The 25,886-nt window shown below is 37.0% G+C and overlaps 1 protein-coding gene across 4 annotated transcripts in view; it reads left to right on the top strand.

Moving 5' to 3' along the window:
* Positions 1 to 275: 275 nt before the first annotated feature.
* LOC132126129 (pleckstrin homology domain-containing family G member 5-like) overlaps positions 276 to 25,886 on the top strand; it is a 40,416-nt gene continuing 14,805 nt past the window's right edge. Inside the window, exons 1-9 of one of the 4 annotated variants that reach the window (XM_059537193.1) lie at positions 277 to 492; positions 661 to 853; positions 10,729 to 10,808; positions 20,084 to 20,225; positions 20,405 to 20,504; positions 21,759 to 21,816; positions 22,031 to 22,122; positions 22,214 to 22,350; positions 23,218 to 23,378. In XM_059537193.1, the coding sequence (XP_059393176.1) occupies positions 799 to 853; positions 10,729 to 10,808; positions 20,084 to 20,225; positions 20,405 to 20,504; positions 21,759 to 21,816; positions 22,031 to 22,122; positions 22,214 to 22,350; positions 23,218 to 23,378 (825 nt within the window). In that variant the 5' untranslated portion in view covers positions 277 to 492; positions 661 to 798. Of the gene's footprint in view, positions 854 to 10,728; positions 10,809 to 17,558; positions 17,713 to 20,083; positions 20,226 to 20,404; positions 20,505 to 21,758; positions 21,817 to 22,030; positions 22,123 to 22,213; positions 22,351 to 23,217; positions 23,379 to 25,129; positions 25,740 to 25,886 lie in introns of those variants that run through there. The other 3 variants (XM_059537195.1, XM_059537196.1, XM_059537197.1) reach the window with 3 other exon arrangements.

Here is a 25,886-nt window from a genome sequence, read left to right as displayed (position 1 = left end):
TCATTATACCATATATTACAGCTTGAGAGAGTCATGTGCCAAGTGCTTAAACGAGGGGCACTAAATTGAATAGATGTTGAACAGAATAAATGTAACCTTCGCCTTTAAACGTCATTTGTGACTGATAAAATGAAATGTCCAGATTGCCATCTAAGACGAGTGAGGATGGGGAGGAGGGAATTGAGGAAACGCCTGCTTGTTTAAAGTAGGTAAGACATAATGAAGCTGCTGGTGGTAACGTATAGGGCACAAAGGAGACGAGCGGTTTTTTTCTTTTTGGTAGCATGTCTGTTTTTTGTTTTTTTTAACATGACACAAAGCTCTGTGTTTAAAAAGATGTCATGTTGAATTTGAAAGAAGATATGCCACGTTCTTACAACGCAATTCAGTTAAGTTTCAGCTAGTAAACCTTGAGGCCACAAAGGAGACAAAAACATCGTGCGTCAACGACACAGTCAACAGGTCCTTTTGTGTCTCCGCAGCGCACGCAAGGTAAAGTGCTTTGGACGCACTTAAGGTATTACAGATAAGGTATTTTAAAGAAACGTAATAGTTTTGAGCTATACTAGAAGCACCATTACAGACAATACATGAAATATACATGTCAACAGCAATATCAAACTTTGTTAAAGTGAATTGTCTGGCGCTTTGTTTTGGAAGACTGCCAACAACGCGGCAGAGCTCATGTCTGCTCATCAGATGATACTCAGAGGACGCTATGGTCGGATGTCTCTTAACTGAGGACAACACATGAATACGCTGAACCTAGAAATTAAGCCACATGGTTAACAGCACATAATGCATCGATACGGATCGCCACCCAAGAGCTGGCTTGGGCTTCGTCTGCGACTAAGTAAGTAGAATGAATTTTGTTTTTACTTGTTATTGGGTGCAGTTAAAATCAAATAGAAAGGTATAGGCTACCTGTAGTGCTTCTTTGTGGCAGACAGTTATGGCTAAAAACAGCGTGCTGACGCGATAAATTTCGAGGATGTCTTAAAGGGATAGTTCATTTACTCACCTTCATGTCATATAATTTCGCTGGATGTCTCAGTCCCTCTTTTCCATTTAATGAGTAGCCTATGAATGATGTCAAACTTTTAAGATGTTGCAAAATCATCCTAGAAGTATGATAAAAAGGTGTAATGCTTGAGTAATTTCAGCAGGACATTCTGACCCTAAAATAGACTAGTCAGACACTGTATGGTTATAGTTAATTTACTTCTGGACTGTATGTTTGATAACTGAAAATAGTCTTGTTTAACTCGTAATTACTGGATGCTTGTCTGTCTGTACAGGATTATTTCCTTTTTTGGCTATTTAAATCCTGATTTTCTGCCACTCTTGGACTTGGCTTTTCTCATTCCTCAGTTTTACAGTTGGGATAAATGATATTTACAGTATGGTGTGACAGGAAGAGAGACCGCTCTGTGGTTTACCTCTTTACTGGCTTATCATAAGGAAATATGATTCACTCTGTATCAACATTCGACAGCTCTGTTTCAACAGAGATTGCATTTAGTTTGGAAACAACATGGACAGAGTTAGAAAAAATTGTTGCAATAGTGATGTAGTGATAAGAAAGAAAAAAAAACTTTGAAAACTAACTATTTATATAGATAATAGACCAGCTGGTTTTACCAAAAGTGGGAATTGATTGCAAATTATAAATGGTGACAGTTATAATTAGATGGTCAGTATTAATATTATTAAATATCAAAACTTCCCATCTAAAGGTTCCTTTCTATAAATTTCCCATTTAAATTTTGTATTCGTTTACATGCAGTGTTTGACCAAAGGAACTAATGTGCAACAATAGTTTCATGTTTTAGTTTTTTTTCTTTTAGCAAGACTGGCCACAAGTTCATTATTTTACATTCTTTTTGGCAAATATAAACAGTTTGAAATCCTTAACGATAAACTATAAAAATAAAAAATAAAAACAGTTTTACAGTGGAAACAAAGTGACTCTTCCATCCAAAGGAAATTCCTCTTATGTTCTGTCTGTGAGGTCCAGGGCCATGGTTATTAAATCCAAATTTCAAACTAACAAATGGGCCTTTTATGAAGCTCACAGTTTATCAGTAAAGCTATTGAGTGCTATATCTTAAAATACTGTCAAATATAGTCTAAGCTTTTGATTTTATGATAAAGAACACCAGTATTATAGACTTGTTTTCCTGGCCTTGAATAGGACACGTTGCATGGAACTATATTGTCTATTTGAGAACTGTCACTTGGCTGACTATTTTGCCATCTAGCCTCCAAACCAAGCCCATTACCAGTTTCATGTCGAATGGCCTGTTCGCCATGTGCATGGCTGTCCTCAGTGTTGTGCCTGAACGCGTTCATTGAACGATAGTTCATGAACTCGTTCATATTTTGGGCGAACGTGAACTGAACGTGCTGTATTTCTGCCTGATGAACGTTACTGTGAACTCGTTCATTCTGGTGTCTGTGAACGGCACGCTCTCTCAGGTTAACTTCGTTCAATAGGGTGCCAGATTACTATAGAGCCTTCCAGGCGAAAACCCGGCTAAAACACACCGTAAACGGCTCTTAATATGTAGCGGAAAAACACCCAATCTGGCAACACCAGCCACCAGTGTCGAACCGCTGTCCGCCGCATGCGTGACGCGTCATCAAAAAAAAAAAAAAAGCAAACGACAGCAGCATGTAGCAAGAAGGCGTATGACCATTTAAAAGAATTTTATGATGTTTATGACAAGGTCGGTGAGAATGGGAGGCAAAGCATTAAAGCAACAATGGGGAAATGCTGTCCCCTCAATGCTAATGTAAACCCTGGTTGGATAATTCAAAATTGGATATGAAGATGAAATCTGACGCATAGCTTCATTGTTAAAACTGATAAAATAATTGCGGTCTGTGATTCTATATGGGCTGTGGCAATAATTTTGAAAAATAATAGCTCGCAGCAAGGTATGGAAAAAAAGAACTATGAACTAGTTCATTTTTGGAACTGTGAACTTTAGTTCAAAATTTTGTAGTTTGAACTATGAACTGAACTAGTTCATTTTAAAATTTGTGAATTGAACTTTGAACTAGTTCATGTAGAAAGTGAACTTTCCCAACACTGGCTGTCCTAATGCTAGTGTTTTAAACAAAGATAAAGAATTTCAGGAGAATCACAGATCAGTGGATTAGCCAAGTTATTATAATTGACTGTAGTAGCTGTCACACCACAGTGTTCTTTCATGTGTGGCCAACATGCTGATGGTAACATATGCTTTTCATGCTGAGTATCATGAGCTGAAGATAGCATTTTGACTAGCAAAATGCAATGCTGCAAACAAAAGTTGGGTGTGGTATGGTATGTGATGGTCATTAGCCTTTAATCAAATTTCAAATACTTGTATAAGAGTGCTAGTGTGTGTCATCAAATGCAGATAGATAGTGGGTGTCTGTAGCAAAAAATTTTTTTATTATGTTTAATATGTACAGTCGTGGCCAAAAGTTTTGAGAATTACATAAATATTGGAAATTGTAAAAGTTGCTGCTTAAGTTTTTATAATAGCAATTTGCATATACTCCAAAATGTTATGAAGAGTGATCAGATAAATTGCATAAACCTTCTTTGCCATGAAAATTAACTTAATCCCAAAAAAACCTTTCCACTGCATTTCATTGCTGTCATTAAAGGACCTGCTGAGATCATTTCAGTAATCGTCTTGTTAACTCAGGTGAGAATGTTGACGAGCACAAGGCTGGAGATCATTATGTCAGGCTGATTGGGTTAGAAAGGCAGACTTGACATGTTAAAAGGAGGGTGATGCTTGAAATCATTGTTCTTCCATTGTTAACCATGGTGACCTGCAAAGAAACGCGTGCAGCCATCATTGCGTTGCATAAAAATGGCTTCACAGGCAAGGATATTGTGGCTACTAAGGATCATAGGATCATCAAGAACTTCAAGGAAAGAGATTCAATTCTTGTAAAGAAGGCTTCAGGGCATCCAAGAAAGTCCAGCAAGCGCCAGGATCGTCTCCTAAAGAGGAGTCAGCTGTGGGATCGGAGTGCCACCAGTGCAGAGCTTGCTCAGGAATGGCAGCAGGCAGGTGTGAACGCATCTACACGCACAGTGAGGCGAAGACTTTTGGAAGATGGCCCGGTGTCAAGAAGGGCAGCAAAGAAGCCACTTCTCTCCAAAAAAAACATCAGATTGATCTTCTGCAGAAAGTATAGTGAATGGACTGCTGAGGACTGGGGCAAAGTCATATTCTCAGATGAAGCCCCTTTCCGATTGTTTGGGGCATCTGGAAAAAGGCTTGACCGGAGATGAAAAGGTGAGCGCTACCATCAGTCCTGTGTCATGCCAACAGTAAAGCATCCTGACACCATTCATGTGTGGGGTTGCTTCTCATCCAAGGGTGTGGGCTCACTCACAATTCTGCCCAAAAACACAGCCATGAATAAAGAATGGTACCAAAACACCCTCCAACAGCAACTTCTTCCAACAATCCAACAACAGTTTGGTGAAGAACAATGCATTTTCCAGCACGATGGAGCACCGTGCCATAAAGCAAAAGTGATAACTAAGTGGCTCGGGGACCAGAATGTTGAAATTTTGGGTCCATGGCCTGGAAACTCCCCAGATCTTAATCCCATTGAGAACTTGTGGTCAATCCTCAAGTGGCGGGTGGACAAACAAAATCCCACTAATTCTGACAAACTCCAAGAAGTGATTATGAAAGAATGGGTTGCTATCAGTCAGGATTTGGCCCAGAAGTTGATTGAGAGCATGCCCAGTCGAATTGCAGAGGTCCTGAAAAAGAAGGTCCAACACTGCAAATACTGACTCTTTGCATAAATGTCATGTAATTGTCGATAAAAGCCTTTGAAACGTATGAAGTGCTTGTAATTATATTTCAGTACATCACAGAAACAACTGAAACAAAGATCTAAAAGCAGTTTAGCAGCAAACTTTTTGAAAACTAATATTTATGTAATTCTCAAAACTTTTGGCCATGACTGTATAATTATACAATTTGAATAAATAATTAACAATTAAAATGAATAGATAATATTTTTTATATTATATCTTTACATTTTAAATGTATTTATTTCTATATTTATAATAGATAGATAGATAGATAGATAGATAGATAGATAGATAGATATGTTAATAAAGACTGTCAAACAACAGCTACAGAGCAACACACATCAGAAACAAAACCGCACTAGTATGCCTCAGCAATAAAGTTCAACCATTATTATTTAATTTAATAGACAGATGAAACAAGCTAAAATATAAAAGGTCGTGCACCATACAGCTTGCATAGAGAAATGACTCTGTGAAGATCAAAAGAGCTTTGTTGTTTGTACATGTCCCAGAGAATGATTAAGCTGACAGAGTCTGAGATTGCGGCGTATTGGCTTCACTGCCACTGGAAGCCTGGTCATTAAAACTAACCCCTGCACGTCACACTGCTCCAAATCACTACCATATGGCTGGAAATGTTGGATCCCAACAGCTAAGACTCTCCCATGCTACTCTCTAATTTGTTAGAGCAAAATTAGAAATTGTGGGGGTTCTGCAGGGCACCCACGAACTCTTGCAGCTATTCTCTTAATCTTTATCTTAACCCTTTCTTACTTCCAACTCCCTAAACCTGCTTTTGAAAGTTTTTTTATCCTCCATTATTCTCTATATCCCTGACCATAACTTGAGTGTTTGTGAACCATGATTTCTGCTCTATACGATACTATAACTTTAAGATGCATGAAGTTTGTGGGCTACAAGTAGGTGGACATCTTAAAAGGCAGCTTTGTATCTCTTGCCATTCTGAAAAGTCACAGGTCCAAGTCTCCCTCACATCCCAGCATGCACTTCACATGTGGATGAATGCATCGCTTGTCTGGCGTACTGTGTCGGTCAAGCCCCCCCTCTTTTTTCCCCTTCACATACTGGCTCACAAAGTCCAAAGCACCCTGCCTGGAAACTTTATAGAAATCCAGTATTCTGAGAACTTTTCTCCATAAGAGAACTCATTCAAGTTTTAGTGCATTCTTAAATATGGAGAAACATGAAGAACAGTGATTTTTAAAAGATTGATGTTTTGTTCAAGGTGTGAAGAACATCATCTTGATCTTCACAAGTGAGATGCGGTGTTAGATTTATCAATTGAACTTGGATTGTAAAGCACAATGTTCTATTGGCGACGGCATGGGTCTTATGAAGTGGAAACTGTGCCATGTACACAGAGTGAGTTGGGGGTGGAGAAGTACACCTGGACCTCCCTCATGGACATTACCCAGAAGTCTTGTGGTAAGAGATTTTAATTGAATGGCAAATAATGTGAGACAGTTCGACTGAATCGGTATCTGTTTTTACCTTCATAGGTAAACTGAGAAATTGTTTTTAGAGTTGTTTGTTTGTATTTTTTTGAAGATATTACATAAAGTTTAATGTGGATGGGCTCTGTATTGTACTTTATTCCCCATGCCATGTTTCTTCTCAAATATGTTTTAATTGAATGACTAGTAGGAAAAGATTACAATATTGTTTTCAGAGGGGTTGTACTTCATCTAAAATTAACATTTTATCTTCATTTACTCACCTATATGTTGTTTCAAAACATGCATGACTTTGTTTCTTCTGTGGAAAACTAAAATAAGAAAAATCTCCATGCTGCTGTCTTCCATAATGAAAGTGTATTGGGACAATGAGCTGTCAAAAATATTAAATAAAACCATCATAAAAGTAGTCCAAACAATATATGCACAATTTTTGAAGTTTTGTGTGAGGAATTGGCTGAAGTTTTAGTTACTCGCTGAAAATTTTGCCTAGAAGATCAGTGTTTACCACAGACTTTCATTCTGTGGAAAAGTGCAACAACAAAGGACATTCTGCTATAAATAACTCCTTTCGTGTTCCATGGACAAAAGGTAAGTATTACAGGTTTTTCAAGAAACAAGGGTGAATAAATAATGATAGAATTTATTTTTTGCCTTACACTCAAATCTAGTGGAACAAAGTGGCTTTTTTGGCTTTGTGTGTTGAACCACCTGTTTGGTTTCCACTAAGTAGTCAGAAAGGTTTAGAGACCACTGTGACACCACAGTGCAGGAAGAGAGTGAGTTTTAGCTTGTCCATACTACCCTTACTGTTTGATCTTTGCACTAATGACCCAATTAGGACCCACTAAAATTGACCTCTGCCTCTGGAAGTATTTTGTCTGTCTAATCACTCACTCTATGCCTCTTTCAGCCTTTGCAGTCAAACATATGGCTTTTTCATATTGCATAAATCTTCAGTGGAACCAATGGCACCTGAAATTTAGTGGCACTAAATGGAATTGCAGAAACTACAATTTTCAAATGGACCTTTATTTAAAAAAAAGCCAGCATGTTATGGTTACATAAAGCATGTTGTGTCTCCTCAAACACAAAGCATCGGTTTGGCCAATGTTGGGCTCTATCACCTAATCTCATTTGGGCCCAAAATGCAAGAGGATTAGTTAGCCAGAAATAAAGAATCAGTGACAACTCCCCTCCCAGCCGGCTGGTAAAGCTGGTAATGTTTTGATATTCTCAGACCTTCCACATCATATACTGACATCCATTGCATCAGCTTGGTGTTCCTCAAGTGGAGGCAAAGGAAACGATTATTAAATAAAATATTTCCATTCTAGCACTTGAGACACTAGATGTGCTTAACCCTCCTCAGGAACTTCAGCAAAAGGCTGGGTAAACAAAGGGTCATGAAAAACAGATCCTGGCATTCTGCACATTCCTTACATGAGGATTTCTTAGGAGGTGCCCTCTGCCTCTCTGACTAAAGAAGGAGAAATGGAATATTCTTCATGGAGAGATGGAGGCGAGTATGGAGATGGAATGTGAGCAGTGTAGAGGATAATATCTAGAGTCTGGCTTAAGCCATGTGGTGATGTTGTTCTGCTTTCAGGATGCTAGAAAAAATGCAGTGCCTTAATGAAGTAGGCACTCTGTGTGTACCTTGTAAATGCCATGCTATATGAAAACGGCAATTGTATATGGGAGTTTCTTCAATCTCTGACACGTTTATGTCTTAAAGGACAGATGTTTTTCACCTTGTTCTCTTACTTTTTTCCTTCCAAGCCTTCATATGTTTATTTTTGCTATAATGCATTTAGTGTACAGTATAGATTATATTGAAAGTGAAAGTGAAAGTGAAGTGACATTCAGCCAAGTATGGTGACCCATACTCAGAATTTGTGCTCTGCATTTAACCCATCTGAAATGCACACACACAGAGCAGTGAACACACACACACACACACTGTGAGCACACACCCAGAGCAGTGGGCAGCCATTTATGCTGCGGCGCCCGGGGAGCAGTTGGGGGTTCGATGCCTTGCTCAAGGGCACCTAAGTCATGGTATTGAAGGTGGAGAGAGAACTGTACATGCACTCCCCCCACCCACAATTCCTGCCGGCCCGGGACTCGAACTCACAACCTTTCGATTGGGAGTCCGACTCTCTAACCATTAGGCCACGACTTATTGCTTTACACTTATACTAGATTTTTGTATTTGTTATTAGCACTCTCTCGGTTGTCTTCTTTTTATAATATATTCAAAAATCAGAGTTGGTTTCTTGTCTGTGGTTGTCTGAACTCTGTAAACATTAATCGCTTCTGTCCAACCGGTTTTAAAGTGGCAGCATTGCTAGATAGGAGAATGATGGGTGAAATTGATGAAAAACATACCCTTTTTTCGCATTAGAACCTGTGGGTTTCTAGGTGAGTGGAATATCGCAGAAGGGAAAATCAACCAGTCTGCCAGCAAACTTGTAATGTCTGGAAATCTCAGATTTCCGCCAACTTTTTTCACTCTGTCTGTTTTTCTCTCCTTTTTCCTTTTTGTGTTATTGTCAGTTCTTCAATTTTTTGTCAATCCCTTCCTTAAAGTTTAATATTAATTGTTGTTGTAATCCTCTTTCCATGGTACCCTGGCAGTTAATAGTCTTTATAGACTTAACAGCATGGATGAAGGAAGGGATGTCATGGCTAAATCAAGTTATACATTATAGTGACATATTCAGTTTATTTGGTCAGCATATTATGCAATTAAGTAGTTGAGTTGTATCACTAGCTTTTGTTTGTGGTCAAGGGCTTTCTGATTAAGTTACTTTTTTTCAGTTGTTCTCTCCTACATATCCTCCAGCTGCCTCATCTTTTGTGTCCCATATTGCTGTTATGTCTTTTGGCTCATGCCCAAGGACATATCCCCCACAGGCTCATCGAGTTCACATGAGTCTCTCCATGGTACCCTAGTATGAAATGTCTCAAACATATTTATCTTCTTCATTTATCTTCTTTATATTACTCCTGGATATTTTATACTTCCATATACTGTAGAGCTGTTCATTTGATGGTTCTGAAGAGAATTAGCCTAGTTTTCTCCAATATTTCTAATGGATTTAGTTTGTTTCATTTTGAAATGTGCTATGTAACTGTAAATGTTTCATTATTATGTGAGTTAACATACTTCATTCAGAATGTAGAACTATCCTTTTGTATCAATTTGCTAGCAGTAACATTTTCCAAGAGCAGTTTAAAAATTCATGTTTGAGGACTGTGTGTAAATTATGTTTAAGGATAATGTGGAAGTCTTCAAGTAATGTTACAGAAGACCTTATTTTAGTCATAAATCCAAAATCATCATAAAAAAAAAATACATAGGAAGGGAAGGTAAGAATCTGTCTGTGTGTGTGATATGCATTTACTATAGTTCAGCAAACCTACACCGGTTTTGCAACAGATTCACCTTGTTGACCAACAGATAGTCGCTTTTGTTTGAATGACTTATATCCTTGCTTCATACATTGCTACACTATTGACAGCTGAGCAATGGACCAGACCATTATATCCATGAAATTGGCGATATACTGGTCAACATGATTAACCAGTAGAAATATGTCAACTGGTGGAGATTTTGAACTATCTTGGATGTCTATATCGAGGTTACACATTCACATACCATTACTGTGCTATGTGGTCACGAAAATATATTGTTTGCACACATTTATAAGTATTACGTTTTAAAAACAAGCGATTTTAAGCCATTAAAATGCAATCAGAAGTGAAAGAGAAATAATTTTGCTATATGAGGACGCTGTCTGAGAGCTGTCGTGCTCATAGACGGTGCTCATAAAATATTGAAGTTCATAGAGTGTTTGAGTTAAATTACACACGGTTAAATGCACACACTTGTATGTGTCAAAATGCCCGTCTTTGCAATTATCCTCATATACACAGTAATTTAGGCCTTAAGCGAACAGCTGAGGAAGAAAACACATTTATAACAGTATACTGGCTCTGGGCAGCTCTTAAAGTGACAGCAGTCTAATATTCCTGCTGTCTGTCATTCATGTTTATCAAATAACAAAACTGAAAATCTCTCATTGTTCTTAACTAAATCACTTTTGTAACTTTAATAAGAAGAATATATATTTAATTTACACAGTGAAGAATATGCAGTGTATTTATACAGTTGATCAATATATACAATGTATGAAGCATTTCTTAGTTATAACTATATCATGCAATATAAATATATCATTATTTTTAAATAAAATGACTCATACTGTGATATGAGATTTTGGTCATATCTCAGCCCCCCCTCCCTAACATGACATATCGCTTCCAGTTTGGCTTACAACTTGACCTTACTTTTAATTCCCTCCCACATATGGTTGATCTTTAACCTCTGTTTGCATGTTGTTTCAGGTGAGAAGCCTGCACAGGAGGAGAAAACTGGCATCTTGTGTCAGCATCCCAACTGTTCCGAACGGCAGCTTGCTTCCAAGGTGAGTTGTCAGAATGTGTCACAGGGAAGCCCTGTAGGGGCGAAGCGAGCTGTTAAATGTTCACCTCTTAGTTTTACATGGACTCTTATGGACAAAAATCCCAGGCATGCCAATTGTATTTATCACATTCCAGTAAAATAATCATTTGTCGGCATGTGTGCTTAGGGAACTGACAGGAAAAAAAAAAAAGTTTTGTTTGTCTTTGTGCTGTTGAAAGTTAAGTGGTAATAGGACGGATATGATGTTATAGGCGACATTTCACCAGCCTTCTCCTGGGAGACAAGGGGTGCAGGCATGGAAAAGAGAGATTACTGTAGGGTATATGAGGCTTTTCGCATATAAACACGCTTAAACAAAACACAATATGTCTCTCCCTTCCTGTTGTTCTCTCTCTCCCTTTATACACACCGTCTCTCTTCTTACGTCTCTGTTTGTCTATTTTTGATGGCACTTTATTGTCTTGGGACCATTGCCAAACTGGTTGGACTAAAACATCAGTGTATTCCTTCCTGTGTACCTCTTTCTTTTAAACATCAGCCACTCCCATTTTTTTAATCACTGGCAAACCTGGTGCCTATTCATAAACCAACACTTTCCACTTTTGTATTTTAACAGGTGTTCCTTTACCTTTAAAATCGTTGATTACAATGCCACAATATGAATGCTGATGTATTGGATACAGTAACCTTAAAAACAAAACATGTGCCAGTATTCCCCTTGTTAGTATTATATATATATATATATATATATATATATATATACATATATATATATAGAGAGAGAGAGAGAGAGAGAGAAAGAGAGAGTGAGAAAAAGAGAAATCAGATAATTCCGTTGAGAAGCATTAAAAAAAAGAAAAAAGAAATTAAGTATGATTGACTAAGCTTTTATATATTATTTATTTTTATTGAATATATAAGCAATCAACTTTTTCAGTTAAAAAAATCTAAACATCTAAACCCGAAACATCGCAGAAACAACTGAAGTGCAAGTCAGATTAGGTTACAGCTCATATCTGAATTAGGGATGCATCGATCCGATACACAGGATCGGGATCGGCTCCGATCCTGGCATTTTCTGCAGATCGGGTATCGGTCAGACGACACCGATCCAAATCCGATATTGTGCGTGCGTCTATTATTCTGTATTATTGTTGAGCCCCACGAAAGGCACAAAAACATTATAGAGCACCAAAACGTTTTCATTGACATATTTCAAGTGTTCTGAAGCTGTTCCATAGTTCCATGTGAGGTACAGATTAATACTGAAGACATTAAATTTAAGTTCACATAAACTCTTCTCTCCGCTGCGGCAATCTGTCATCCTCCATTCAGCAATCAAACTGTGTGTAGCGTTCGGTTACTACAGTCAAAATGATGAAACTCTCTTCAAGAGCGCACAGTAACTGAGGTTTAAAACTGTTCAAAGAAAAGGCTCAATAAACTAATGCACTGATTAAAACACTATGTTTCAATATCTCTTCCCTTTGTACTAGTGATGTTCGGTTTCTGAACGAATCGTTCGATTTAACTGGTTCTCCTTAGTGAACCTGTTGAACCAGTTCACCAAATCAGACTGAATCATTTGAAACGATTCGTGTCTCCAGTAAGCATTAATCCATAAATTACTTAAGTTTCTATATGTAGTAGATCTGCGCTGGTATCGGATTGGTTCTGAAAAAATGGTATCGGTGCATCCCTAATCTGAATGGATGATTATTGGCCAAAATAGATAGTATTATCAAACCTGGTTTCCGAGACTAGCAATCTTTTCTGTTTAGTAAGACCAAGGCAGCCTATCTTGTTGAGCAGGTACAGATGAGAGAGTACTGACAGTTTCTGTATGCAAAAATAATCGCCAGTAACAGTCCTCTTCAAACTCTGGATACAGATAAACCCTGTATAAAGGACATCAATAAAGTGTGTTTACATGGGACATGTCTGATTCATTATAGGACATCACAGTGATGTTTGCTTGTTTTTTTGGTATCCTACATTTCCTGTCAGCTCAACTCTGGCAGTGTCCTCTGAACTTTAGCAAGCTTTTGAAAAGAGTCTCTGGGTAAACACTTCTCTTTCTAGTCTTCTCTGATCGAAGCCAGACTTAACTTAATGTACCCAATGTTTTTATCTGAACCAGGAACACACTTATGTCATTACCCTTAAAATATGGGAAGATGAGAGGGACTCTTGTTTATTTGAAAAGTTTTCTGCAGAAAAAGAATGAAGGAGAGTTTAAGTGTGCGTGTATGAGTCTGTTTATGTTTTGTGGTCTTTGTGGCCTGTCTCTAGTGCACTACAAGTTTCATGTAGGTTTGTTCTTCCTGTCTCCTGCAAGGGGTCAAGAGGTGAAAATACACAAAGATGATGACGATAGTTTGCTGTAGACTTTTAACTGCTCATCCTGCTGACATTTAAAGGGGAAGTGTGTTTTTAGTGTGTACATTAATATTTACACTTTTGGCTTGTTTCAGCTACGGGAAATAAATAGATAAATAACTAAAGGTAATTGAGACTTTTGATCTCATGATTTAGACTTTTTCTCGCAACTCTAAACTTATATCTGAATTTATTGTGATATAAAATTGAAAACGCAAGAAAAAAGTCAGAACCGTTGCAAGTAAACTCAGAATTGTATGATTTGCAAGATATAAACCCAGAATTGCAAGATGTAAACTCAGAATTAAAAAAAAAAAATAAAATCTGATGTTTTCTTGTGTATAAACAAATAGGGATTTTTTTATGTTTTTATTTTGTATGTGGCAAGACTGGATCCATTATAGATTTATTCCACATGAAACCAACACGGAACAAGATCTGTAATATTTTAGCACCATGTGAGCATATGTGTGTTTATGCATTGATAATTTATGTAAGTGTGCATTTGCATGCTTGTGTGCATGTGTAAATGTGTGTGTGAAAAAGTTGTGAAATAGGCTGGCCATCCCTTACACAAACACAGACTAAACAGTGACTACACTATAATAAACACAGACATTAGAAGCTGACTCTAATTTGTGTTGTAAAAGATGAATATGCTGCTTACAAAGACGCTAAGCTGTAGCAGAAAAGAGTATTATGGGTCAGCAGATGGGATAATCGTGTATTTCAGAAATTTTCTTCATGAAAATGTCAGAATGTCATCTTGTCAAAAAAGTTACCAATGTCTTGGCTTCAAAGACTTGATTTCAGTTAGAAAAGTAGGTTAATTGCTTTTTAGTGTTCAATAATATTTTTAATCTGTTGGCTTGAGGTTAACCTGGCATCTCGTCGCTAAGTAATTCTAAAGACACCAAGAAGCTCACAACCATAAAATGAGCTTAATAAACTAATCATTCACCCACAAACAAAAATTGTAATTAATTTTTCATGTTGATCTAAACCTCTATGACTTTTTTTCTGAGGAATATGTTATGTTCAGTGTTTATTTGTCCGTACTATGAAAGTCAACAGGATCCAAACAGCAATGAACCTTGTTCAAAATATCTTCTTTTGTGTTGCTTTCCCTTAGCAGGTTCTCAGACTCGTTTACAGCCATTAATATGATTGAAAGGATTATTTCATCTTCAGCAGCAGGTCTGTGCTTTGTCTCCTCTGTCACTGGTTTATGTCTGTCTCTGTGTTACCTAACAGCTGAGTGTGAGAAGAAGCTGAACTGACACCTGTAGCGCAACCGTTTCAGGAGATGCACACAATCAAAACTTTATGTGCTGCCTAAAATATTTCAAGGACAAAAGAAGGGAAAAAGTGGAGTAAATTAGTGTTCATGGAATGCTTTGGATTGTGAAGCCTCACTGCTGCTTTCTACCAGCAGATGGAGCAATAATACTCAGCTACTAGGAAAGTTCTACTTTGTGTCTACCATATTTCAATGAGAAATCTGTACCCAAGCTATACCTGATATAACCTCCCAAAAAACCTTTTGAGGACATCATATTTTTTGTATGTATGGACAAAATATTTATATAAAATACAGCTATAAAAATAATTTAATTAGATTTAATTGAATATACATAGACTGAAAGATTAAACTACAAATACTGTAATAATTATTTAAATTGTATTTTTTCCCCCCAGGAAATCGAAGTATATTTTATATGTATTATCATTTTAACCTTTATTGTCTTTTGACATTTTATCTTTTATGTTAAAGGTGTGCAATTATTTTGATTTTAAACTTATATTATTTCATACTTATATATTTTACTTAAAAGGAATACTTTTTTAGGTTGATTTCTTGAAACATATAAACACTATTTCTGAGGCATTATCAGAATTTTTTTTCTTTGTTTGTTTAAAAATCCTGAACAACCCTGACCAATGGAAGGTATTATAAGTATTTTGCGAAACATTTTGGAAACAGTCATTGTTTACAATACTGTTTTAGGGCATTAATAGTGGTAGAAAGACACAGGATAGATAGACATGATCCAGTTTTAAATAACTTCTTCTCCCTAGGTGTACTTCTTCTCCCAGTGGTACTGACATCAGACCAAATGTGAAAACAACCTATATTACCTCTCATATTTCATGCTGTACTAGCTGTCAGCATGAAGCTCTCTAATTATCTCCTTGTTTGCTCTTTTTTGCCAAATACAGCTCTCTGCTTTCTCATTCACTCGTTTAAAGGAGACCTCTGATGTCACCAAGTGAGAATTAAGACTCTGGATGAACAAAGAGGTCACAATGCATGACCCCTAAGGAGTAAAATTACAGTCATTTTCAGCTCTGGATTAGATATTGGAACCTTCATTGCCTAAGGCGTATTCATGTGTAATGACGACATGCTTTGACATAAAGCCAAATGTCAGTTGTTTGTTTCAGAGTGCATCCTATAGGATCAACATATAATTTTTCTTTTTTTTCTTTTTTCAAAATCTGAATGTAATATACCTCTTTATATGTAAAGACAGCCAATAGACATAGCTGCAGGAAGTTGTTGTGCATTCAGGTTTGAGTAAAAACAGGAAATGGATTCAAAAGTGATGTTTAACTTGTCCTTCAAGATGACACTTTTGTCTCCCTGTTTTTCTGAGAGATTGCTGTCTCTGGGGCATGTTTTACCTGACCTGTCACATACTTTGCTGTTTAGTTTCGGTTTTTTTTCTTGTTTTTTTTTTTTTTTTTTTGAGGTCAATAATAGCATGTTATAAAAGAGTTTTGAGTTTGGTATGTTTGCGTATTGCCTTTTTATCATTCTAAGGTTCTTGTGACTTTAATAAAGCACAGCATTTTGTGAATTAGGACATTATTAGGCCTTACATCATCCTGCTATATAAAGCACAGACAAAGAGAGGAAGGATGGAGAGAGTAAAAGAAAGGGGGTTTTGATACTGTAATATTCGGGATTTGGTAAAAGTAAGCACAGCCGCAGGCTTCAAAGACTGTTTTTATGTAGGATATCCTGACACCACATGACCCAGCCACCCGCAGGGATGTACTCTGGGAAGAGTCTGAAGTAGATGATGGCAGGAGAGAGTTGGTGTAGAAATTACAAAGACTAAGGGAAAAGGCTAAGACACAAGTCTTTCTGACCACTGTTTTTACTCATAATTTAAAGTATTATTTATTTCCTAACTTCTGTTACAGTGTCAATAATGTTCTTCATTTTATATCAGCACCACTATACACAGATTTGTGTGTATAACTTTTAATTAAATAAATGTGATTTTTATAAATTAAACAAATTTGTGTCATACATAAATATATGGGCAAATTTTCTAGATTCTTTTTTATCACCATGCACACTTTAGAAACGTTATTTATTTAGAAAATGATATATGTGTTTGTTTGTTTGAGCTAAATAAGTGAATTTCCCATGATTTTAATATGAAACCAATGTTATCATTACCATAAGATTTGGGTTTGTAAGATTTTTTTTTCTTACTTTTTTATTTAATTAATTTTGTTATATAAATAAATCTCTTATGTTCACCAAGGCTGCAATTATTTAGTACTAATATGAAATATTATTACAATTATATTTTAAAAAGTAATTTATTCCTGTGATGGCAAAGCTGAATTTTCCTTCACATAATCCTTTAGAAATTACTCTATGTTGATTTGGTGCTCAAAAAGCATTTCTTAATATAATAAATATTCACAAAAAAATGACAAAGTAACACTGTTTCATTAGCATGCATGCTCTTTTTAATTAGAATGCACTTGCTAATTATCTGATAATCCTATTTTGTAGTTTTCCGTCTTTTCCCAGTAACAGGAGCTGTACTTGTATGTCTGTCAGTAACATGGCCACCGAATGGACTGACTTGCCTTAAAGGGGCCAGACATACACTGTAGTGCTGATAATCTCTAAACGGCAGATTTAAGATTACAGTGCAAATATTCAGCCCAGCACTAATAGTACACCTACAGTACATGCATTTGCATGTTTCATCTGATCACTGTAGATGATAAATGACTGAAGTAAAAATGAGAACAGAGAATGAGAATAGGCAATGAAAGATTATAAGAGAGGCAGAGTTTAGTGTGTTTGTTTTTTGTATGGGTGGTTGGACAACTGCAAAATCAGTGGGAGCGGGTGTGGCTGAAAACCGCAACTGCTCTTACACCCTCTTTTAGATCTATTAGTCTGTACACACAGCTGCTCTATCTGAATCACCTACGTCTCACACACACACACACACACACACACACACACACGCACACACACACACACACACACACAGACTCTGAGCTGTTCAGAAGCAGCCAGTAAGAAAGGAAGGAAGCCGGGGAAGTGGAAAAGGGGAGAGAGGGAGAGCAAGAGAGGGGAGTGTTGGACGCTCAAAGCATCGAGTTGTCCCGAGACTCTACATCGTTCTTACAGAAGCCGTCACTTCTGGGGGGAGAGAAGGACAGGCAGACGCACACACACACACATGTGTGTGTGACACCGGCATCAGGTGTGTGTCATGATTGCATTATTCTGTGTTATTTCACGGCGACAGCTGAGGTTTTATGGTTGTTATTAAAAAGTCTCTGAGCAGTGGTTTTTACCACAGATGTGTGAAAGTTCTCAGATAAATGAGGCATAGCCAAACTGATGACAGAGTTAGCTCTCTCTCTTTCCTTTCTCTCTGTCTCTGTCTCTCGTTCTCAGTTATCTGAGAGGTAGCTAAAGTTTATGCTTTCCTTCAATAGCTTTTTGTTCAATGGCCTTATTGTTTCATAGATCTTGCACGTTGTGGTCATTTTTAAACACTTTTCTTCTTACAGTGACCTTTAAATATGGGCGTACTCTGATTTGAGATTGTTGAGAGGTTGTGATAACTGCAAGTAGAGAACAATAATGGACTTTTTTTCCAGACCTCTCCAGGCTCGAAACGTCCGCACAAGATAATCACAAGCTGATTTTATTAACATGACTTCAGGGGGTCATGTGGGGCAAAACTAAAGACCGATTTAGTAATTACAAGGCCTTGTAAAGCTTACTGTGCTGTTTGGCTCTGAACAGATCTTTATATATTTATAATATATTTTAGATTTAAAATTTTAAATTAAATTAAATATTAAAATTAAATATTATATAATATATTTATTTATTATATATATGAATAAACTTTTCAACATTGATAATTATACAAAATGTTAATTGCAATAATGTTTTACAATTTTACTGTCATATTGTATTTTTCATCAGACTTTTGTCTGTGTGTGTGTGTGGGTTTGTTTGCATACAGATATCCATTAGAAATACTCACATGGCCTTTGATAGGAGATCTTTAGAAGTGACACATACCTGAATAATTTTAGATTGCAATATAAAATTTAAACAATGGTCACTGGGTTAATATTATTCTTCTTGACTTTAAAACTTAATAATTTGGAAGTGTTATACTCATTTTGAAGTATAAAACAAATAAGACAAGTTCGAACAAAAGAAACAAAAAGGCATTGCTTCAGCTTTCGGAGTGCTTCTCCTGGCTTTCGCAAGATTTTTTTCCTTACTGTAACTCATTGCAAATGCATTTCTAATAAGAAGACAAAGGAAAAATAGGGAGAAAAAGTCCCAGGTAGGATATAGTATCAGTGTGGCTTGGCAGTAATTCCTCCTAGCCTTATTTAGCCCTAAATTTTAACTTATGAGGATCTGGTTTTGCTTTGTTCCCAGCTGGAAACTATATTGATAAAAATATATATAAATATATAATTGATCATGAATGCAAGTCTTCACATTTTCAGTCATAATGATTCATTTTCAGTGTGTGGTTTTTGAGATTATACAACCGCTAGAATCTGCCCATTTTCCTGTCGGTTTGCTGGCACATGCCCTCTGTCTTGCTTACTCACTTCTTGTGGTTTTCTCTCAGAAAGTGCTCAGGCGCTTCGTCACTACTTCAGCACGGAGACGTGTTTGTTTTGGCACCTTCAGAAGGTTCAGCTTGAGTATGTGTGCTTGAATATATTTGTATTGGATTTCATTTGATCCTATACTGAATTTGTTTGTGAAGCAGCTGTTTGAGAATGAACCATGACGAGAAAAATCGATACTTTTCATTTGAAGGTTCAGGTTTTTGCTTTGTTCTCTGTCTGAGTGCGAGCTGCTTCTGTTGTGGAGCATATGAGGAGAACAATAGAAGGAAGCACATAACCAGGAGGTCCTAATCCCTCTTTCTTTTCTATCTTTCCACACTTTATTTCCTGCTGCTGTTGTCCTTAAAACTTGACTCTCAAACGGCCTTTGGTAAGAGTGCTGATGATGTAAAATGATGGTATGCTGAGCTTTATGGGAACATAATGTTGCATAATAGCATTAAACAGATGTTGCCAAAGTTTGCCTTTGGGGACATAATTTGAAGGTAATAAATTGCAATATATCGCAAAATATCACAATATATTTAAAACTGAAATAATATTGTATCGTGACACAAGTATCGTGATAATATCATATCGTGTGCCTCTGGTGATTTTCATCTTTACTAACAAGCAACTAGTTGATAGTGAGACTCGGTCCCTATACTAAAGTGTTACCAAAATATTGATTAGCCTATTGAATTTTAAAAACTGTATTGAACTGAGCCTTACTTCTGTGATTGTATGTGTATACACTGTTGAAAATTGTTAGATGACAAATGAAATGAACCGATGAAAGCATAAATATTGCTTGAAGAAGGTTTATTCTCATGTGGCCATATTTGAAGAAAAATTAGTGTTAAATTTCGGAAAAATTGGGTATTGGTCAAACTGCCAAAAAGAAAATGATGCACACACAGTTTGATTTCACACTGTTGTGTTTGCTTATTTGACATTATTGCTGTATGATTTATCCCTCAGGTGTGTCACCACCCATTGTGTCAGGGCCTTAGAGACGGCAGCCCACTGCACATCTGTGAGTCATGTGACTCAAACAGCCATCCCGTCGCCGGTGACGGAATGCTCTTTGACAGACATCCACGGTTTGACCTGCAACCACAAAGTAAGGCTCTTTTTCAACCTATCAGTTGTTTTAACAGTTTTAATTTAGTTGAAAAATTAAACTAGATGTCAGTCGACCCCAAGACGAGCATGAAACTTGTCACTGAATGTGTAAAGGTTATTTATTATTACCAGTTTCTGGCAGGATGTAAGTGTTGCCTCACTTCCTCTCATCCACAGGTTCCATCCTGGCCCGGAACGTGTCCACTCGTTCCTGTCCGCCTCGCACCGGTCCCCCCTCTGACATGGAGGATGCAGAGGATGGATACTCTGACCTAGGGTCAGTTCTTTTTCAAATGTATCCCTCCATTATTACATCCATTATGGGCACACGCTTGGGTTTTGCTAATGTTTGTAATAATGAAAGAGGAAGTCTGTGTACTTTCCAGTGGCGTCATGCACTGGATAACATCTGGGATTGGACTATCTATTCCTTTTGATGGTCAAACTGATTTAGTAAATGGAAAAATGGAAGAGAAAGTGTAAATCTGACCTCTTGACCAGCCTTATGGGTACAAACTGTGTTTTTGCTTGTGCAGGCTTGCTGAAGAGTTACACAAATGAATTTGATTTGAAAGTCTAAGTAACTTTAGCTTACAACACGTCTGATATTTGCTTGTCACACAAATGGGGTGGGGGGTGGGGGTTCACTAAGAATGAATTATGACTACTAAAATAGATTAGTATGCAAATCACTAAAATAAATATGCAAATAAGGTAACAAACAGGGGGCCGGGACCCACTAGAGGGCCTAAGCACACTTCCAGAATGGCTTGAAATTATTTCAGATCATATTTCTTTTTAGTTCAAGATAAAAGGGTTTTTAAATCTTTTAAAAATAAATGTGTATTTTAAAACATTCTATACATCATCAAGATCTGCATTATTTTATCAAGTAGAAATTACTATTGGTGAGTAAAAATAATTTTTTAAACCCTCTAATCACAAATTGGAAAAGTGTAAATTAATTGTAATAAGTAGAATTGAGTTATTAAAATTAGGAAATAGAAGTTTGGACTAATTCAGTTTGTACAGTACAAATTCTAGTTTTGAAGTTCTAGAGGATGCAGCAGACTACCTCAATCTGGCATACTTTACCAGAACAACACAACATCGGTGAAATCACCTGTTTAAAATGCTAAAATTAACTCTTCTGCACCTAGGCCATGTTATAATGCTTTTGCTCCCCAAATGTCTTTCATCCTCTTGCATCATTCATGTATTACTGCTTCTATGTTTGATAGAAAATTTAAACATTAATCTTGTTTTAGCAAAACTCAGTTTGACACTTATTTTCTGTGGTGGGCAGTAGTGCCTTGTTATGCCAGGTACATTACGCTGACTTTTTTAAACAAGGTGCGATCTATAATATGAGGGGTGGGTGGTTTGTGCTGGAAAGAATGTCAATTACTTAATTTAAATACCTGTGCTTGGTTAAACTGGATTATGGTTAGGGAAATCGAGACCTTGGCATTCATTGTGGGTTCAGTCATTCCTCATTATTGATATAATTATTTAGTTTTTTGCTTCTCAGGGATCGCTGGAGTGGAGGAATGAAACTGGTTAAGAAGACCAGACGCCGACACACAGATGTAAGAGAAGAATTAGAGATCTGATTTTTATTAAGCCTGTGTACCAGTCTTCTGTCTCAAACAAATGATTTAGTTTTGCAAGCAAAATTTTGAAACTTGATGTACCTCTGAGTCAGTGCAGTCCTACTGCATTTCGTTGTCTGATTATTTAGTGGTAGTTTGTATTCTTGATAACTGATAGGTTTTTTTCCTAAAGCTTAAGCTGGCTGTGCAGGACCCCAGCAAGGAGTGCTTTACTCTGAAGTTTGACCTCAATATTGACATCAGCATGGAAATCGTCCCAGCTGTGAAGAAGAAAACATTGAGGTGATTTTGTGGTTGAACCCCTAGGTGGTGCACTGAACTAATCAATGCATTTAGAATCATGGTTAGCTGACCTGTTATCTTTGTGTTTCAGAGAAGTCCTGGGAGCTGTATTTGAAAGAAAAGGCATTGAGCTGTCACAGGTCAACCTGTTCCTAGATCAGTCCAATACCCCACTTTCACTGGGATTTGAAGCCTACCGTTTTGGCGGCCACTACCTCAGAGTACGAGGTAATGCCCTGCTTAAACAGAAGTACTGTATCTCAGAACTCGTGTAAATATTAGAGCATTGATTGCATCTCTTCACTCTTTTTGTTTTTGTATATATTTTGTAATAGAGATGTAACACTTGTGCTCAGCTAATATTTGATAAAGATCATATATATTTGCAGTAGTAATATATAAAGTAAATTCAAAATCTATATAAACAGACAGAATGGATTTTGATTGAGTGAAAGTTTGAAAAAAATTTATTTAATGAGCTGGAGAAGTGATTATCAATGTAGCATTTTATCAGAAGGAAGGAGAATTTTATACCGATGCATCATTTTCCCATCATCTGTCATGATATAGAAGTGGCTGTAACAGCATGAGGAAAAATGTTATATGATTTTGACTTTCACACTTGAAATGGTCATAAAACTTTGTACTTTTGCATTTCTTACATTTACATTTATGCATTTGGCATGGGTTTTTATTCACCGCAACCTACATAAAGTTCATACATTCCCTGGGAATGGAAGCCATGATCTTGGTGTTACTAGCACCATGCTTAACTGTTTGAGCTCGAGGAAATGCCTGTCTTATAAGTTTTCTAATGAAAAATATCTTATGCAATAAAAGATATTTATTAAAATAATACATCAGCCCCCATCAAATGTTATGCTGTAAGCATAACATTCTCTAGAATCTCATTATGATTTAAGAATGATCCAAAGAGCAGTCTGACCTTACAATGGAATTAAAATGTCCAGTGATGTATAATTCTGTGGGTGAATTCTGTATTATTAATCAACAGGAGAAAGTATCAGAAGTTAGATAAATTCATGTGGCATTATTACAATTGCGAAAATTGTGTGTGTGTGTGTGTGTGTGCAGCTCGACCAGGAGAGGAGCTGAGAGTGGAGAGGTGTGTGAAAGACCCCCGTTCTCTCAGTCTGCCTATCATGAGGTCTTCCAGCACACATAGTTCCTCTACTGACCGAGCAGAGCATGGCTCTCTGGGACGCCGAGAGGCAGCAGACCTGCTAGTTAGCCTGGTAGGTCACTCTTTATATAGGGAAGACCGGGGCTAGTTGTCACAAGGGCTTTGTTCTTTTTTTGTATGTTGAATTGTATTGTTTCTTTTACTGTTTAAGTTTTAGTTGAAAAGCCTTAATAACAGATTCCATGGTGGAAAATTACCCTACAGTTATTTAGTGTGATTTTGTGCCCCACAATGTGTTTTTATCTGTTGGGTATTAACTGATTTATTTATTTATTTATTTATTTATTGTCAGGATACACTACCATTCAAAGGTTTGGGCTTTTTAATTTTTGGAACGAAGTCTCTTATGCTTACCAAGGTTGCCTTTGCTAGAAAATATTGTGACATATTATTACAATTTCTGGTGTAATATACTTTAAAACCTAATTATTCCTTTGATGGCAAAGCTGAATTTTCAGCATCTTTACTCTAGACTTCAGTGTCACATGATCCTTCAGAATTCATTCTAATATGCTGATTTGGTGCCCAAGAAACATTCTGTCTAACACATTTTTCATAATTATTTGTAACAATGTAAAAGTCTTTGCTGTCACTTTTGATCAGTTTGCTGAATAAATAATTTCCTAAAAATAACCTACTTGCCCCAAACTTTTGATCAGTAGTGTATGTGCCTCTGGAGTAAAGAAGGGGACAACTAGCCACAGTCTGTCTTTCTCTTGATCACTCTCTTGTTCATTTTAGCAATTCTATCACATCCAGTTACCTTTCCTTCATCTTTTTTTTTACTGTTATTGTAGGAGTGTATTATTTATGATTGCTTTCATCTGAAACCTAGCAGTTCCACCCATTGTTCAAATATGTTTTCTAAAACATAATTGCAAAAAAAATTGTTTTTCCAAAGTCAATGTTTTTAAGCACTTACTGCAAACCATGTGAATGACTTGATTCATTGTTTTATGACAATGTTCTGTTGCCTCCTGTCACTTACTCCTGGTATAACTCTCAGTTAGTGACCGCAAGTCTAAACCATTTTTTTGGATTATATCAGAGATACTGTCATGGTTGAGTTTGTTTGAATACAGGGATGTGTCTTGGAAATCCTGATAGCACTGCCTCAACTTCCACATAAGCAACGTGTGCCAGCCTGAGCATTCAAACTCAAAATCAAACAAAGAAACCTTCCCAATAAAGTAAACACACATGACCTTTTGATACAGCAAATTTTAATCCTGTGAAATTTGTATGAGTTTTTAGGCCTGTGTTGAAATCAGCCACCTCCAGTTCCCATAGAGCATTTGCATACGGTATCAAACAGGAGCAAAGTTCAAAGCTCATGAGATTTTATTTCCTTGTGACTGTCCAACAGTTCTGTCTGCATCATCAGCATTCAGAAGAGCATATGGTTAACTGATTTCACCCGGGATGTTCCTGATGGAAAATTCTGTGGAATTAGTGGGAAAGACTGGTCCCTTTTTGTAAACAACCTAATTTTGATTTTTTTTTAAGAGGAAACTGAAATTTGGATTTTTTTTTTGATTCTGAAATTCAGCAAAATGTATTTGTACTCATTTGGTCCCCATACATACCTATTCTGTGATTTGTAACATGTGAAGTTTGCTCTGAAGATATAATGTAATGCAGCAGTGTTTTTTCTTTAACTGTACTGAAGTCAGATGTGTGGTAACCAGTTAGGCTTACATAACTAGCCATAAAAGTGATTGTCAAGCCATAGAGAAATGATAAGATAATGCCATCTGGAGAGGCAGCAGTGTGTCATCTCAGAGAAAGACAGCACAAAGCATAACAGAGTGGCCAGTAAGAGTGGCAGAGTGGCTTTCGCTCCACCTTCCAATAGCATTGGCACCAAGGTCAAAGGTCGTATCAGAAGACTGACGCAGAAGCAGAGAGATATACATGTGGAACAACACAGGAAGATAGAGAAGAAAAAGAAGAGCAAATTTGAAGGAGTTTTGAAGCGAATTTGAGTGCAGTCATCGTCCATTATGTTTCTTTTTTCAACCATGACTCAAAACTACAGGAAATTTGAAGAGGACTAAATCATTGTGAAGGTATTTTTTGTATTAGATCTACTGGAGCAACTCCATCCGGACCATTACGTCTCTTACATAGTGTAACCCATGCCAGCGTGGAAATGCTGAATTTCCGTCAGAGAACATGGAATGTGCCCAACATGTTAACATTCCCAGAGGTTCCAGGTGGAATGCTGATCTACTACAGTCCTCTGAATGAGCCTCCCCGGGTTCACAGGCCACATACTACAGGACTGGTGGCCGCTCGAATACAACGCTTTGAAGCTGGAGACACACCACCTCTGAGCCCCATGCCTGTTACTACACCAGCCCCTCCTAACAACCAAACGTATACCTCAGGAAATACTAAACAAGGGATCAAGGTATTTCTGCATTATGCACATTTAATATCTGTCTCAAATCCTGTAAGTTCAGGAGAAGATTGTGGTTTATTTTCTCTGAAAACAAAATGAGGTAACCTAAACAAATGTACTTCATGTGACAGCATGTTTTTATAATATTATATTAGG

Source organism: Carassius carassius, chromosome 44 (genome assembly GCF_963082965.1).
Source record: "Carassius carassius chromosome 44, fCarCar2.1, whole genome shotgun sequence".
NCBI lineage: Eukaryota > Metazoa > Chordata > Actinopteri > Cypriniformes > Cyprinidae > Carassius > Carassius carassius.
This window is presented reverse-complemented; position numbering and strand designations above follow the sequence as displayed.